We start from the raw sequence: 17,255 nt of genomic DNA, 5'->3' as shown, positions 1-17,255 counted from the left end.
TCAATCTTCTTGACCTTATGTGGAAACCTTTGGGATATCAGAGGGCCAGTGTGATCTGGTGGTTTGGCTGGATGCAGCTATGGTAGCTGAAATGGAATCATGGTGTCGGAGAGTGCCAGTCTTTTGTTGATGGACCTGTCCACACTTAAGTAGATGGCAGACATACACTCTGCTGCCAGAGTTACATGCAGACCCTTAACAGCTTCCCATTGAGAGTCTAGATTCCTCTCTATGGAATCATATGAAACAGCAGAGGATGACTTTCTGGATTACATTTTCCTATGCATGAGAAAACTGAGTGACCTGTACAGGGTTGCCTAAACAGGTTCAGAGCATGTTTGACTTACTATCTTATAAAAATATGGCACTGAGCACATAGCATGGGTCAAAAGATAAATAAGTTCTCTAATTTTATTTTGTAGGACTAGAAATAACTTGAATTAGTCTTCAAGCACTGTAAGATGAGTCAGAGACATAGCAGGAGAGACACTAGCCAGATTTCCTGAGGCTTTCAACTATGCTTTAGAAGGAAAACTTTTTACCTCTGTCTGTGAGGGGAAATTATGAGGAAAAACATTCATCTCCTGGAGAGGAAGGAATTGGTTGCAATAAGCCATTGATTCCTCCCCCACAGAGATCCACATATGCTCCTGCCCTCTCCCACCCAATCCTCCCTCCCTCCCTCTCTCTCTCACTCATTCTCTCCTCCTCCCTCTCTCTCTGCCCCCTTCACGGATGTATAAAATCAACATTGAACTCAATTATAAGGCATTGTGGACACAGATAACTCAGTAAAAAGCAGATATTGTGGATTATCTGCCTTGTTGTTCTGGGTTATAAGTCTGTGTGAAAGCCCCCCCCCCCTTTCTCTCTCTCATACACATTCATACCCATACACACTCTCACACAAAGAGATTTACAGAAATATAACATAACCTTAGAGAAATGTGACAATTTCCTGCTTCTGGTTGAAAAGAATGTAAACTTCTGTACTGTTAACATCTGGAATGTATGGCGTTAAGTGGCTAACTACAACTAGGGCCCCATATGCAATCTCTTTTTTATAATAAAAATCCTCTCTGAGGGCAGAAACCAAGTGTAGAGAAAGGTTTATCTCACAGTTCCTCCACCCACCATTTATTTTCTCTAAATTGCCCCCAATGATGTTGTGATGTTTTTTTGTTATTTATATTCTTCCTTTGCTCTAATACGATAAAGGTGCCATATGTAGTTTCTTCCTCCACATTTTATTCTCCCAATAATTCTATGGGATAGGTTAATTGAGTGAGGATGATTGACCCAAGTCATCCGGTGCATTTTATGTTTCAGTGGTGCCTAGAACCTGGATCTCCACTTGACTTACCACTTTTCCAGTTGTACGATTGTCCTAGCCCTTCCCTTGTCTTGCTACACTGCTAAATTGCCCTTTTCAAAAAAAGAAAAATAATAATAGTGGTGCATATGTACAGTATGTAGTTAACACTATTTTAATTATTTATTTAAAACCTCATATGAGATGGCATGACTTACTAGAAAAACAATAATGCTTATTAAAACAGAAGGTAGATCTGACCAGGGCTCTTGCTGACCAAGGATCTTGGTAGTCTCTCATTCATTGGTCAAAGTCATCTGGATGTCATATAACAGCAACAAATACCATCTAGAGTTATCAGAATATCATAAATATGACCATTTCTGCCTGTAGAAACATGACCCGAAAGGAAAGGGGATGTTGAGAGGGAAGGGAAGAGAAGCAAACTTAGGTACTGAATTCTCAGTTGTGAAGTTCAACAGGTAGTGAATACAGCAGGTCAGCATAGCTGCATTTAGTGCAGTGCTGCTGTTTTCTATCTCTCTGATGGGCCTAACAAAGACAATCAGTAGCAGAATGAAATAGGGCAAGTTGAGCTCACTATTATGTTGCTTTTTTATTGGTTTCTTACTTTCCATATACTTCTAATACTGCTACTTTTTCTGAATTTGCTACATTTTATTTGGAATAAGAATCAAACTGAAAGTTAAGGAAACTTCGTACTCCATCACTCCACAATAGGATAGGTGAACCATATGCTGATACAACTTTCAGGCCACACACTAAGTTCTGTTTATGTGTAAGCTCATGGTTGCTGTAAGACTGAAAAAATTACATTGATTCTTGGAAGTGCCTGTGATGATCCCACAATACGGATGAACCCATTGTTTCCATGGACATTCTGCTGTTCACAAGTAGAGCTCTAGACTGGGCTTGTGACATATGTGCTTGCTTACACTCGAGTTTCCATTGATTCATAACAGGGGTCCTCAAACTATGGCCCGTGGGCCACATGTGGCCCGCCAAGGGCATTTATCCACCCCCCGCGGCCTGGCCTGGCCTGCCATAAAGCCCCTCGCCACTTCCGTCAGTGGCGTTTCTCTCTCCCTCCGGAGCGCCTTCGGGCGGGGTCGCGCTGGGCCAGGCTTCTCCCTCCTTCCTTCCCCTTCCCCATTTCCCTCCCTTTCCCCTTCCTTCCTTCCTTCCCTCCCTTCCCCTTCCTTCTCTCTTCCCCTCCCTCCCTCCCTCCCTTTCCTTCTTCCTTCCTTCCCTCCCGTGTGGGAGAGAGAAGCCTCCCAAGTGGGGCCTCTGGGCCAGGGAAGCCGGCATTGCCTGGCCATGCCCACCCGGCGCCACCTCTTCTGGGATCTTCTGTTGCCCTCTGCTCTCCGCGGCCACGAGGCGCCGAGGAGAGCAAGGCGGCCACGAGATAAGCTGCGCCGGGAGAACAAGCGATGGGTGTGCGCTTAGCTGGAGCAGCAGCGGCTCCTGGAGCCCCCGCGGCGCCGCTCTGAAAAGGTTTGGCGCAATTCTATCATTGATTGAGTTCAGAATGCTCTGTGATTGTAGGTGAACTACAAATCCCAGCAACTACAACTCCCAAATGTCAAGATTCTATTTTCCCCATACTCCACCAGTGTTCACATTTGGGCATATGGAATATTTGTGCCAAGTTTGGTCCAGATCCATCATTGTTTGAGTCCACAGTGATCTCTGGATGTAGGTGAACTACAACTCTAAAACCAAAAGACACTGCCCACCAAACCCTTCCTTTTCCGTTGGTCATGGGATAACTGTGTGCCAAGTTTTGTTCAATTCCATTGTTGATGGGGTTCAGAATGTTCTTTGATTATAGGTAAACTATAAATCCCAGCAACTACAACTCCCAAATGACAAAATCATTTTTTTTTGAGTGAAGGACATACATTGGGTTGTTAGGTGTCCAGTGGTTTTTGAGTTCTGTTAATCCCACAAACGAACATTACATTTTTATTTATATAGATTTATTTCCTATATTTATACATTGCCCTTCTCCCCCTGAAAGGGGACTCATGCTTACATATGCCAAAACCACTTTCAAAACGACAGAAAATATATTTTTTTCCTCATTTTCATTGGAACTATTTTATCTTCAGAAATACTGAAGCTATCTTTTTCTATGTATTCCTATATTGCTTTCAGCAGCTCATGGTTGGGTGTGTGTGCATGTGTGTGCCTTCAGGTCTCCTTTTATTTATGGCGGCCCCATGAATTTAATAGGGATTTCTTTGAGAGGAAATACTCAAAAATAGTTTTGTCAGTTTCTTCCTCTGAAATATAGCACCTGCTATTCACTTTTGGCTTTCCATCCAAATACTAACCAGAACTGGCCCTGCTTAGCATTCAAGATCAGACATTTAATCTTTCATTGACTTTGCCAGGTGTTATTCTTCTGTAAAGTAGTATCTGTTACCCCTGTGACCCAACTTGTACAGGCAGTCCCCAAGTTACAAAAACAAATTATGTAGTTTTGTTTTCACTGTAGGCTGAACAGTAAACACATTCATGGATTCCCTGCTGTTATATTAAGACTGTTACCCATGCTGTGACATGCTTGAAATCAAAATTTCATTTATTTGTAATTAGAAATAAATATTTCACAATGTATAATTACATATTGTTTTTGTGATTAATCATTATGCTTTATGTTCAGATTGTAACAATAAAAATACATCATGCATATCAGATATTTACATTACAATTCATAACAGTAGCAAAATAAGACATGTGCAGTGTGCATAGAATTTAGTAACTGTTTTTTTTAAAAAAACTATAGTCCGGCCCTCCAATGGTCTGAGGGACAGTAATCTGGCCCCCTGTTTAAAAAGTTTGAGGACCCCTGACTCATAACTTACAGCTCAATCTGGGTGCTGGCTTCACTGCATGTGCCATTGATTCTGAAGTGAGTGTATTCTGTGTTGTGCAAGCACAACCTTTCACTTGTTTGGCACATTCTCATATGAGGCATACACAGCTTTTCAAAAATGAAACTGCTCACTTGATTGAGTTATTTATCAAATCTGGACCTTCATTCATGAAACTGGGACTTCTGAGATTGTAGTAAAAATTGTACAAAGATGAGAAAGGCATTGATACCTTAATCGAACTTTGGAATGTAACAATTTCATCTCAGGTTCAATGAGTTTGTGGGATCTTTCCTTTTTATGGCTTATTTATATGTACATATGTTTTATTTACTTATATCACTTTTTAAAATACTGACATCAACAGCAAGCCTGGAAGTGGCTAAGAGATAGCCTCATAAACCAAAGCAACTGTTTCCAAATGTTGTAGCTAAAGCCCCACAAAACACAGATAAATTATACCTCCTGACACATTGATTATGGCTTTCCTTTTAGAGCAACTTCTTGTTGCCAAAGGTAGTCAATGACTGTAGTTTTCCTCTTAAGCCCAACTGTGTGGGTTGAACTAAAAATTATAAGAGATGCAGAGTTGTTGAAGGCCTGGTTTAGGTTGCCAGTTTATGCTGCACAACATTAGCTGTTGGTTGTTCAGGGAGGGCAAGGCAGAGCCAAACCCTTGTGTTAATGACATAAAGTTAAAGCAAACAAGCCAGAAGGCTGCAAGGGAGGAAGAGAAGCAGAACAGAATCTTTTCTGTATGTCTGACAGCATTGCCTAGCTGAGAGCCCAGTTCCTGTGCATGGGATACACATGTCTATTCAAATTTCAAAAATAAATGTCACTGGGTTCATGGAGGTGTCATCCCTTGCTAATGAAGGGGAGTGGTGAGTGTCTTGGCCTTGAACTTAAGAGAATCTTTTTTTACGTCTGCAGTGAGGTATTAAACTTATTACCTTGCCACTGGAGTTGCATCACAGCGTTGCTGTGCTGGAGTTATACCTCCTGCAGCTCTTGGGAAGATATAACTGTGTGCATTTGTGCATGCATATGTATATATATGCTTGTGCCTTTTGGTCACCTGTAAATCTATGGCATTCTTATGCATTTAATACAGTTTTCATAAACAAAGAATGTTCAGAAGTGTTTTGCCAGCACATTTGTCTGAAAAATATCCTATGACACCTGGTACTTGTTGGCAGCCTTCCATCCAAGTACTAACCAAAGCTGACTCTGCTTAGCTTCCTAAGTCAGACAGAATCTTGTGCATTTAAAATACATGTCAGTCTACCTTATTGAAAAATTGTTCGTTTCTATAATGCCATGGGTATGATATTCACAATGTATGCAAAAGATCCCTGGTTTGAAATAGAGTAGAAAGAAACATCACCATTTCAGATAGTTTGAGTGTTGGACTATGACTTTGGAAGACCAGAGTTCAAATGCCTACTCAGTCATAGAGGGTCATTGGGTGGTTTTGTACAAGTCACACATTATCATCCTCAAAGGAAAGAAATAGTAAATTCCTTTTGAATTTTTTTTTGTAAAAGAAAACAGTAGGATAGGCTTGCCATAAGTTAGGGGCAGATTGACAGCATATAATAAGAACTTGGTATTGATAAATAAATATGTTGTTAGCTGAAATACATTTTTAATCACCTAGAAATACCTTTATTGCCAAATGAGGAAAGAAAAATAATTCATTGCTGTTTATAGCCCTTGGATGATTTTCTTTCATGTCTTATCTTTTCAGTGAGCGGATGTTGGTGGGGTTTGTGTAAGTGGTGCTGGTACAATATAGTGCAAACAGTTTTAATGCACCAGGATGATGGGTTTAATCAATGCCTCAAGGAAGCATAACATCATGATGAATGAAAAAAGGGGGAAATTTCAAAAAGGCTTGTGTTTATGATGATTGGTACAAAACTGGCAATGGATATCAGCATATCTAAAGATAGTAAACATTGTGGAAATGTAGACACAGTCTGAAAGGGCACCTTGACACAGCTGTTTTCGCAGTTAATGCACTACTGTTTGTGCTAATGTGGCCTTCTGGGTATGCTGATCCATACATTCAGAGGTGATGTGTGTGACGGCTCTTCCACACAGCCCTATATCCCAGAAGATCAAGGCAAAAAATCCCACAATATCTGCTTTGAACTGGGTTATCTAAGTCTGCACTCAGATAAGGTGGGATTGTCTGCCTCAATATTCTGGGATATAGGGCTGTATGGAAGGGCCCTGTGAGACTTGAAAGCACTGCATAGAACATTATTTGAATACATTATTTGAATACTGCAAATAAGGCAGGGACCATTTCTCCTTCCTGAGCTTGCCTAGTGGGTCAAAGCAGTGCATTTCCCTGTGTTTCAAGTGACATGATTTCCAGTTACAATTTTGGTTAAGTGTTTTTCTCTCTGTATGTTTTGGGGAGATTTGGAATAGGTGTTGGGGGACATGTTATGGGAGCACTCTGTTGCCTTTTAAATTGGGTTTGGGAGATTATCCTCTAAATGATTGCTCCAGAATCAACTCACACTCTTGGAAAAACAATTGGGATGATCTGAGTGAGTCCCAAGGGCCATACAAATGGGTACCAAGGGCTGCATGTAGCCTGTAGAGATATACAAAGTGATGAACGTTATCACCAAGGGGTTCAGGGCTTTAGACATAGAGAGCTGTTTTAATATTAAAATTGTATATCAGAGTGCATTCATTGTCCCACTGTTGTATGAGACATCAGCTGCTGTTGTCTGTCCCCATTTCCAAGAGTAATGGGCTTGTCTCTTTAATTTTAGGAATAGTAGAAGACTTGTATTTCCTCATCATTCATCTACCTCCTCAGTCCTCATCAGAAAATAATGGGAATGTATGCATTACAAAACCAAGTAATCTCTGAGGTCCTGGCATGAATCATCCATTTTAACTTGTTAGTTAAACTTTGGCATATTTTGGTTTTGAGAAAACCACAAGGATCAAGTGTTGTTTGATCTCTTGGGGCAGCTGCTTTGATCATACAACTGTGTATCAGGACGAGATTCCTTCCTTTCTCCCTTCTTCAGCTACACATTTTACAAAAACTGAAGATTCAAGGAATAAACAAGCTGTGATGTGTCTTGCATCCATTCTATTTTTAACACTGTCATGATTCATTATCAAAATAGGAAAAGAAAGAATCAATGAAAGCTCAGCTAGGAAGTTGCAAAACTTCAGGTTAGCCACAGCTGTGGGCGTAATGCTACTCTGTCTCTTCCCCTTTTTCTCCTCCAGCCGGCCAATGCACCTTCTCTCCCTCCCACTGCTCCAGACTGTCTGCGGCCTGATGTTCGAATCCCTGCAGCTCAGAGCCAAAACTGCTCCAACTACCAGCCAGACCTGAACAACATCACCCACGGCTTCCTCTACCCTCCCAGTTTGTAGCACTCTTTATATAGAAAGGGCATAGCATTTTAATCATCTGGATGTGGCCAAGCATTTAAACATATACCCAGCACTAGAACAGCCCACTTGGGATAAGTGTGTTAGCGTTCAAGGGAAGGAAGAAGCAAGGCATTTTTTTAAAAAATAAAAAAGTTTTATGGCAGTTGCCACATTTTATAGTACCGGACCATGGAGTCCTTAAGGACATAGAATCATAGAATCATAGAGTTGGAGGAGACCATATGGCCCATCTAGTCCAATCCCTGCCATGCAGGAAAAGCACAATCAAAGCACCCCTGGCAGATGGCCATCCAGCTTTTTTTTTTAAAAAGCCTCCAAAGAAGGAGCTTCCATCACACTCAGAGGCAGTGAGTTCAGCTATTGAATAACTCCTGTGATCAGGAAGTTATTCCTAAAGTTCAAGTGGAATTTCCTTTCCTGTAATTTGCTCCAAGTACTAATCTCCAAGGCAGCAGAAAACAAATCTGCTACCTCTTCCTTATTTCAAAATACTTTTATTTGATAGTTTTAGAGCTATAGTGAATAAAGATATATGAAAGTAGCCCTCCCAATGAGTCCAACACCTGTCTTGTGGAATATTTATTTCACAGATGGGAAAATTTTATTCAAAGGTAACACCAAAGGTAACATCAAAAAGTCCTGTAGGTTGGAGTTGTACTCCATAAAACTTATGCAGAGAGATATTATAGTCCCTTGAAACCAAGAGAAAGTACATGTAACTTAAGCTTTTGCTAACACAGCCTACTTCTTCAGATGCGTACTGATATTCCAGACTAGCACGGGCATGTCTTTGAATGCTATCCACAAAATAAATAAATAAATAAATAAATAAATAAATAAATCCAAGCTTTGAATTAGTTCTTAGGATGATTCAGCATTACCTATTGAATCCATTTGACCAATGTTGCATTAGGAAAGTTAGAAAATAGACCTGATTATTCTCTTTATTCCTTTTGTAAGATGGCAAATGTGTATAGCTATATTTACTTCAACAGGAACCCCCGGTAGTGCAATGGGTTAAACCCTTGTGCCAGCAGGGCTGGTGACTGACAGGTCAGCAGTTTGAATTCAGGGAGAGCAGGTTGAACTGTAAGCTCCAGCTCCCCATGCAGGGACATTAGAGAAGTCTCCCACAAGGATGGTAAAATATCAAACATCCGGACATCCCCTGGGCAATGTCCTTGCAGACGGCCAATTCTCTCACACCAGAAGTGACTTGCAGTTTCTCAAGTCACTCCTGACACTATTTTTTTAATTTCAATATATGCTAATTCTGCCCTGTTGTATTCAGGGGCCATCCTGACCATTTTGTTAAACAAGGGCCCTGGATATCTACATAAATGCTTTAGCATGATGGCACAATTGGATCATATTGTAAGATTGAGATTGTTGCTTTGCCACAGAGCCAGAACCAATTGGTATAAAGCTCTCATCTCCTATCTTGATGATGCCAGGAAGCTTCCTGTGATCTCATTTCAGTGAACTGGAAGAGCAAGAATTGGTCCCAGAAAAAAAGGCATGATGTGGCATCATATGTCTCATGTTAATGTTGTACATATTTTATGGATCTGAAACATGGGGTTCCTTCCCAGATGTGCATGAAACTGAGAGATCAGGCCAAAGTGTAGCTTATAGCTAGCTTTTGGAGTTGAAACACAACTCCTTTTTGCAATATTTTGTTACAGCTCCATCTGTTATCTCTTTATTGATTTCATGACATGCTACGTTGCTAAAATCATAGGAAGGATTTCTAAGAAATAATATTTAAGTGATACTTCATTGTTTGTACTCTTTTGAATTAAAGTGTGTCAGTTTTAAAATAATACATAATTTTGACTACACACCACCCTGAGTATATATATTTTATCTCCCACAGACTTCAATTCATCTAATTTGGAACAATATGATGCTTTACTTACCAGCAATATTGTCCCCATGTATAAAGAATTTCAAAGTAAGTTCTGATCATATCGACCTACTCTTCATTCTGAATTGTGGTGATTGGTGGCTATGGGTTTACCCTGACCTTTAAAATAGTATTCAGAGTTCTGAAGCTACTTTGGTCCTTTAAAGTTCAGAGTAAAACAGAGTGAACTCAACTTACATCAAAGCCGGTGGATAGCAGCCACCAAGGTGTTGCATTCACATCTGTTGTCTTGTGTGGCTAAGAGATAAACAAACTATTGTATACTGTTAGAATGCAGGACTAGATAACACGTGTCTTTGTAGATGTTTTTGGACTGCAAATCCCATCAACTTTAACACATAGTTCCAATGGCAAGAACGGGTGGTTATCCATCTCAGTTCTAATGGCACCTTTGGCTGGCCTGTCTTTGCAAGGAGAGAGACACAACCTGCCTGTTCCCCAGGTGGTGCAGTGTTTATTTCATCAGGTTGGTCTTGGATGTCAAGGAAGTATTTACTTCATCTAAAATGCTTTTTTGAATTGGAAAAACAACAGGCAATTCCTATGTCACACAGGGTATTGGGGGCTCTCTTTTTAAAAGTTTAATATGTGAGTAGGCCTTTCTGAGATTTTCCTGTTGCTAAATACTTCCTTGGATGTTCTGTCTGGAGTAAAGAATCTTATGTCTAATGTAAAGCAATCTCAATTTGATTTCTAAAATGATCACCTTGCCTTACTTGCAATTCTCCTTCTTTAGGGGGAAATTTCCCTTGCAAATAGTGCCCATCTTCTAGATCAGTGGTTCTCAACCTGGGGTCCCCAGATGTTTTTGGTCCATAACTCCCAGAAATCCCAGGCAATTTACCAGCTGTTAGGATTTCTGGGAGTTGAAGGCCACAAACATCTGGGGAACCTGGGTTGAGGACCACTGTTCTAGATAACCAATGAGGGGAAGGTAGAAAGGAGGAACCCCCCCCCCCCCCAAATCCTGACAATAGAACATGAAGCCTTCTGACTTCTCAAGCTGGGAACTTCACTTGTAGGAAAGAGGAGGAATAGGAGTGGCTGCTTGGAAACTCATTGTTTGGCAACGAGTCTTTGGAATTGGTAGTGCATTTTGATTCAAAACCCATGTAGGAAAAAGTGTGTGATCTCCCACATCCCATCTTCTTAACTATTAGTAATCCCTTGTTGTTTGATCTTTAGTAGCATCTCTCCTTTTATATATAAAAGAAAATTTTGCTCAGCAGGAAACTGACTGATCCTGTCTGGCTGAAGGAGTTTTGTAATTCTGCACTCAGCAGGCTCCTTGCCAGTTCTTTCCCCATGAATGGCCAATGAGGAGAGGAGCTCCTTTCCCCACATGAAGTGACTGGAGAGTTGAGGCTCAGGCTATATTTTCCTAGTCATGATTTGGCTGCTGTAGCTATGTGCTGAACAGTTACAATCTGTACTGAGGAAATCAGAGGTTTTCAAAGTGTTCTTCAAGGTACTCAAGAATTAAAGAAGAAGTAAAAAAGGACTTGTTTTTTGTGAAGAGATGCTGAGAAATATTCTCATCACTTGACAATGTACCAAACACAAGCAGGAATTGGTCACTGCAACTGATTGTAAGGGAAACTCACCCTAACTGTGTCTTGTTGTGGCAACAGTCCACCCACTTGCGATGAAACATTTAACTTTGCTATTGGTTGTTGGTTTGATCATTGTTTTATATTTTATTATAATGTTGTTGTTTTTATTTTGTTTGGTTTTATATTTTTATTTTACATTTTAATGTGTTACGTTTAAACTGTATTGTTGGGTCTAGCCCTGAGTCCCTTTGGGGAGATGGAGGAGGGGTATAAAAATAAAGTTGTTGTTGTTGTTGTTGTTGTTGTTGTTGCTGTTGTTATTACTCTCTGCTCTTAACCACAGGATTATGGGACTATTTCCATAATACTTTACTTCCAAAATATGTTGCGGAGAGGAATGGACTGAATGTGATCAGTGGGCCTATTTTTGATTATAATGCTGATGGACATTTTGATTCATTGGATATTATTGCACAGTAAGTAAGATGTTAGGAAATATATGTATCTTTAAATTTAAGTCTTTTAACTTCCTCCAGTGAGCCTTGAGAGATTTCCAAATGATTATCCACCAACTTTTTAGCGAGCAATACTACCAAACTAAATAAAAGTTTCTATAATATAAGAGAGAGATGGGATCATTTGACCATTCTAGAATGAATTCCTGACATCAGATATGGACAAGGAGGAGTCTACCATTAGAAGGTTTTCTTCCCTCAAATAAACAATATTCTCTTTAAAATAATGTTGATAAGGTTTAAGGGTTGTTAAACAACAACAATCACCAGTAATGGCATTATGGATGACCAATCCAAGACACTCAATCCATTAAATATTCTACGGATGTATTGAAACAACATGGGATGTAATGAGGTATTCTATCTCCTCATGCTACGCAGTAAGAATCCATGTTGTAAATCAAAATGTATGTGGTCTCTCACAGATAATCTGTTGTACATTTTGAATGATGAAGAATAAAACATAAACCAAAAAGTGACTTAATTACAGAGGATAGTACTAAACACTGATCCAATGAAGGAAGCAAGAAACTTTGTAAGTTTGAACAGTTTGCCTAGGAAAATTGTAAGCTTGAAGGTTTGTGGCATTGATATTCCTGGATTTGCTGTCTTTTCTGGACAAACTTGATGCCACATTTTTGAAGGATTGGTTTGGTGGGAGGAAAAGAATTTCTGCCACAATGTAGGAGGTTGGATGAGATGACAGACCAGAGCTTCCTTCCAGTCACAGGACTTTAATATTCTTTTAGCCACATAGTGCTGTTTACAAGCATTTGCAAACATGTCAAAATATGTGCAAACTTGGTAATGGCAAGGTAACCCTGTCCATTGACTGAATCGAAAGTTCAAAGAGGAATGACCCCATATATTATGGGATAGAAAACTCTTGGAATGCATCTTCATGACATTTTTTCAAGCCAATGAGTGCTATCTCATTTTCCATTTGTTCATCCATTCATCCATTTTGAGTTAGCACAAAGAACAACATGGAAAGATCAACAAGAAAAGAGCAACAAGTAAATGTTCTTACTTCTGTCCTGCTCACAGTAGAATCCTGATTGGAACCTTTGAATCCAAGCTATTAATTTGAACTATTTACATGAGATTAAAGACAATAACTTCATTGATCTAAGAGGTGTTAATTTAATTTTTGTAAAAATTCTTAACCATGCTCTTTTATAGAAACATGACCAGCCTGCAGATCCCCATCCCAACCCATTATTTTGTTGTGCTGACGAGTTGTGAGAATCAGACTAACACGCCGCTGAACTGTCCGGGCTCACTGAAGGTCTTGTCTTTTGTTCTTCCTCATCGGCCTGACAATTCTGAAAGCTGTGCTGTAAGTACGACAACTTTTCTATCAGGGAATCCTCCTCCTTCTTCTATAATTTCTACAAGTCTGGCTACCAAAAAAGGCCACATAAAAATATTATTAGATTACACAAGATTTACACCAATAAGTTGTTCCTTTTGCGTTCATTTGAAATGCTGTAATGGTGATTTGAAAATGGATTTTAATTTTAAATACAATAATTTGTAAGGGAGAGCCGGTGTGATGTTCAAATACATGCTTGGCCATGGAAACCTACTGAGGTGACCTTGGACAAGTCATACACTTTCAGCCTCAGTAAAAGGCAAAGGCAACTCCCCTTTTTGCCAGGAAAACCTTATGATACATTTGCCTTGAGGTGCTAATGGTCAGAGAAACCATTTGAAGGCAGTCAAGCACCACAACAAACTCATACAAACTGTAATTTACAATTTAATCCTATATTTTCCTATTCAGAAATATGTTTTGTTATATTATTGCTTCTGGGTGTACATATGTACAGCTGTTAGTTTGCAATGTTAGATAGAAATCTATGGATTTCTAGTTGACAGTCTGATTGTGTATGTGTTTCTTATGTGAAGCAAATGTTCATAACAAAAAAAAGACATTTTATTGCTGGATAGCCTTACTAATTAAGGTCTTTCCAGACAGGCCCTTTATCCCAGGAACTGATCCCAAGTTTTCTGTTTATCCCAGATTATCTGGCAGTGCGGACTCATATAATCCAGTTTAAAGCAGAAAACCTGGGATCAGATCCTGGTATATAGGGCCTGTTTGGAAAGACCCTTAGTTTCCATGAAACATTTAGGTGTTTCCTAATTAGATCTCAGTCTATGCTGTTCATTCAAAATTTTGACCTAGATCCTGCCTTGTTTGAGTATAGTTGTTCATCTACTTTAATGAACTATGCTTGGCAGAAGATTTATTTTTCCTGATAATATGATTGAATGTGGAATCCCCATCCTGTGCAGTTGTCTCACCATTGCAAGAAACAAATTCCTGTATTACAGGATGAAAAACATCTTAATTGTATTATGCTGGCAAATATGTCCTATAATTTAGGACCCTTCTACACTGCATATAATCCAGATTATCAAAGATGATAGTCTGGATTTTATATGGCAGTGTAGAAGGGGCCTTAGCTTTAACTTTAAAAGAGCAATTCAGAGTGCTGAATCCTGTCCAGAACTTTGTAGAGCTCCTTTAATGTTCAGGCTAAGGGCACATCTACACTGATCACTTAGCATGGATTGAAGGCATCTCAAAGATGTGGTGCTTTAATGGCATACAGTGAAAGCACATGCAGGAACATGTATTACAGGCCTTAAACCAAGATAATCAAAAGTCATGGGATACTTCAAAAGAAACCCCATAATGCAAATCAATGCACATAGGTGTAAACCATGTCACATGGTGAAACAAAGTAAGGGATAGGCACTGCAGAAATCCACACATGCACATTGTGTGTTTGTGCATGTGTGTGGAGTCCCCCCCCCCCCCCCCCCCGAATCTTCTAGGGTCATTAAGCTGCGGATACTACAGATCCTGGAACTGGGCCAAAGCCAAACTCTCCAATGCACTACCCAGGCCTCGATCCGGTTAATGCATTTTACATGTGACTAGGTGCACATTTGATTCACTGCCTCCTCTGCCACTTTTATCCTACATTACTTGGTTAACATAGATGTCTCCTATAACTCATAGCATATTCCTTGCACCTTTCACATGGAAGTCATTGTTCATTCCTGTGAAGTAATAAGCAAAGTCTGGGAATGAAAGCAATAACCAATGGTGGTTGGTCTAGTGCTCCGATGTTGCATTACAGAACTACAGCAATTTCCTGAGAAAAGTAATGAAGGGCAGCCATAAGCTCAAATCCTTTACCCAACTCTCAAACTTACTTGATTGAATTCCATGCTAATTTGCTTTATCAGGAAAATCTGCCGGAGCATCAGTGGGTTGAAGAGAGAATGCAAACCCATACAGCCCGGGTCCGTGATGTAGAGCTTCTGACAGGTTTGGATTTTTACCAAGAGAGAAATCAACCTCTCCCTGAAATTCTGCAACTGAAGACATTTCTACCAACATTTGAAACTCTAATTTACTGAATGTGTGTCCATGTGCACATGTAGTTTACTTGAAAGCAACATTTTGGGTCCTTCTTGATAGGTATCTGCTGATGCTATCAATCAAAAGACACTGTCAAATCATTGCATCTTTTTCTCTTTAATTTATTTTTGTGGCAAGAGAAAAAAAACAGAAGCTATGGGAGGTTTTACAAGTAGAAGATAATGATGTCTGTGGAATAAATGTGGAAGACAATTGCACAATAAAAGTGTCACCTGGAGACACCCAGAACAAAAAAGCTCCCTCTTTGCTAGCTCAGTAAACCTATTGGACTCATACATCTATTTCTGATCATTAGCTGGTTAAGACAAATAAACAAAGACAGAAGGAAAATTCTTCTCTCAAAGGAAAAAGTCCTTTCCAAATTCCTACATTCTTCAAGTTTCATCCAGTTTGTCCTTTCCTCATTCCTGCCTCTCTCCCTCTCCCTTCCCACCCCTGCCTCCTCTGTTTCATAATACCAGGACTTCTGACCACATACAACTACTATCATATATAATCTGACACAAAGATCATAAGACTGCTGTACATTTTAAAAGCTCATAAAATAATAAAGATAGCTGGAATTACAAAGAATAACAAATGCTGTACATGTTTCCATCTTTGCATCATCACGTCATCATCATTCTGCAATTCATGTTGGAGACTGAAGCTGTTCCTTCTTTCTGGGGTTTGTAAAGACAGCCGAGTGTGCCCAGGCAAAGCTGTGCATCTGATCAATGGTCATAGGAAAGGAGATGTACCCATGAGCCACTTTCTAGCTGCTCTAACATACCCAGGAAGGAAGTGGAAAAGAGGGGGCAGCTTTCACAGGTATGGCACAAATATGATGGCTTAGATGTGTATTCTGTCAGGGTGCTTGTTGGATCACACCCAAGCGCCTGTGCTCTGCTGAATCTAAAGAAAATCTGAGTTTCCAGAAAAGAAACAACCAGCCACATCAAACAATTGGAATATTGTAATTGCTTTTTTAACATGCCTGAAATCAAAATGCATTTTCTTATACAATAGCAGAAGGTTAAAGGTAAAAGTTTCCCCTTGACATTGAGTCTAGTCATATCCAGCTTTGGGGGTGGTGCTTATTTCCATTTTTAAGCCGAAGAGCCGGACGCCTCCTAGGTCATGTGGCCGGCATGACTGCATGGAGCACCATTATCTTCCCACTTGAGCGGTATCTATTGGTCTACTCACATTTGTATGTTTTCAAACTGCTAGTTTGGTAGAAGTCTGGGCTAACAGTGGGAGCTCAGCCACCTTCTCGGATTCAAACTGTGCCACCGGGGGCTCCAGCAGCAGGTTACATAGTATATAATCTTTCATATATCACTTCTTTGAATGTTGTATAGATTAACTTTGACAACCTGACCATTGCCAAAACATGAACCCCAAATAGTTATCATCACATTCAAGTGTTTCTTGTCCCTTTAAAAGCTACTTTATTCATTACTTATATTTATGTCTTGCTTTTTTGATGAGTTCTTCAAAAATATTCCAGGTCTAAAAATGAACAAACATATAATAAAGTCACTTCTAAATCATCTAAATCATCCACCAAAGTTTGCCAGTGAATCTTAAAAGTGTTATTGGTGGATGGTCAAGTGACGTTCAGAAGATGTCATGTGTTTCAGGAAGACAAGAGGAGGACAACTCCCATGCCCAGTAATGGAGCCCAGTTAATGAAATATGTTAATAGGAACTCTTACTTAGAAAGACTGCTATTTGCTTACTTTGGATAGATGATAGATGGCTGACTGACTAGTTGACAGACAGACATCAGGAATGACCAAACTCCACATTTTCTGGACTGTGGCATTATTGCCCAAACAACTATTTCTTCAGACACAGGTACATTTAGCACTCTCTATGTGCTTTTTGCAAACCATGGGCTTTCCTAAGTTTATATTCATTGACCATCATGGCAAAACACCCTCCCTACTAAATTCCACAAGCCTGTCTAGTCACTCTGAATGACTCTCAACATGTCTGGGTTTCAGATGAGCTAGATGGAAACTTTGTGGATGGCCCTCTTTCTGTGACTGCTCAAGCAATCCTCTTTCTATCTCAATCCTTAGCATATATCTGGGATCTGGAAAATAACATGGGAAGTACATAAGTAAGTTGAGAGAAATGGAGGAACTTCCTACAGGGAT

At 39.8% G+C, this 17,255-nt stretch overlaps 1 protein-coding gene across 1 annotated transcript in view; it reads left to right on the top strand.

Moving 5' to 3' along the window:
- Positions 1-15,688, top strand: part of ENPP3 (ectonucleotide pyrophosphatase/phosphodiesterase 3) — a 66,599-nt gene extending 50,911 nt beyond the window's left edge. Inside the window, exons 21-25 of the mRNA XM_060753377.2 lie at positions 7,483-7,624; positions 9,530-9,607; positions 11,477-11,609; positions 12,831-12,987; positions 14,913-15,688. Coding sequence (XP_060609360.2) covers positions 7,483-7,624; positions 9,530-9,607; positions 11,477-11,609; positions 12,831-12,987; positions 14,913-15,086 — 684 coding nt within the window. The 3' untranslated portion in view covers positions 15,087-15,688. The remainder of the gene's footprint in view (positions 1-7,482; positions 7,625-9,529; positions 9,608-11,476; positions 11,610-12,830; positions 12,988-14,912) is intronic.
- The last annotated feature ends 1,567 nt before the right edge of the window (positions 15,689-17,255 follow it).

This window comes from Anolis sagrei, chromosome 1 (assembly GCF_037176765.1).
Source record: "Anolis sagrei isolate rAnoSag1 chromosome 1, rAnoSag1.mat, whole genome shotgun sequence".
Lineage (NCBI taxonomy): Eukaryota > Metazoa > Chordata > Lepidosauria > Squamata > Dactyloidae > Anolis > Anolis sagrei.
The sequence above is the reverse complement of the archived record's forward strand: the minus strand, read 5'-3'. Positions and strand labels throughout refer to the sequence as shown.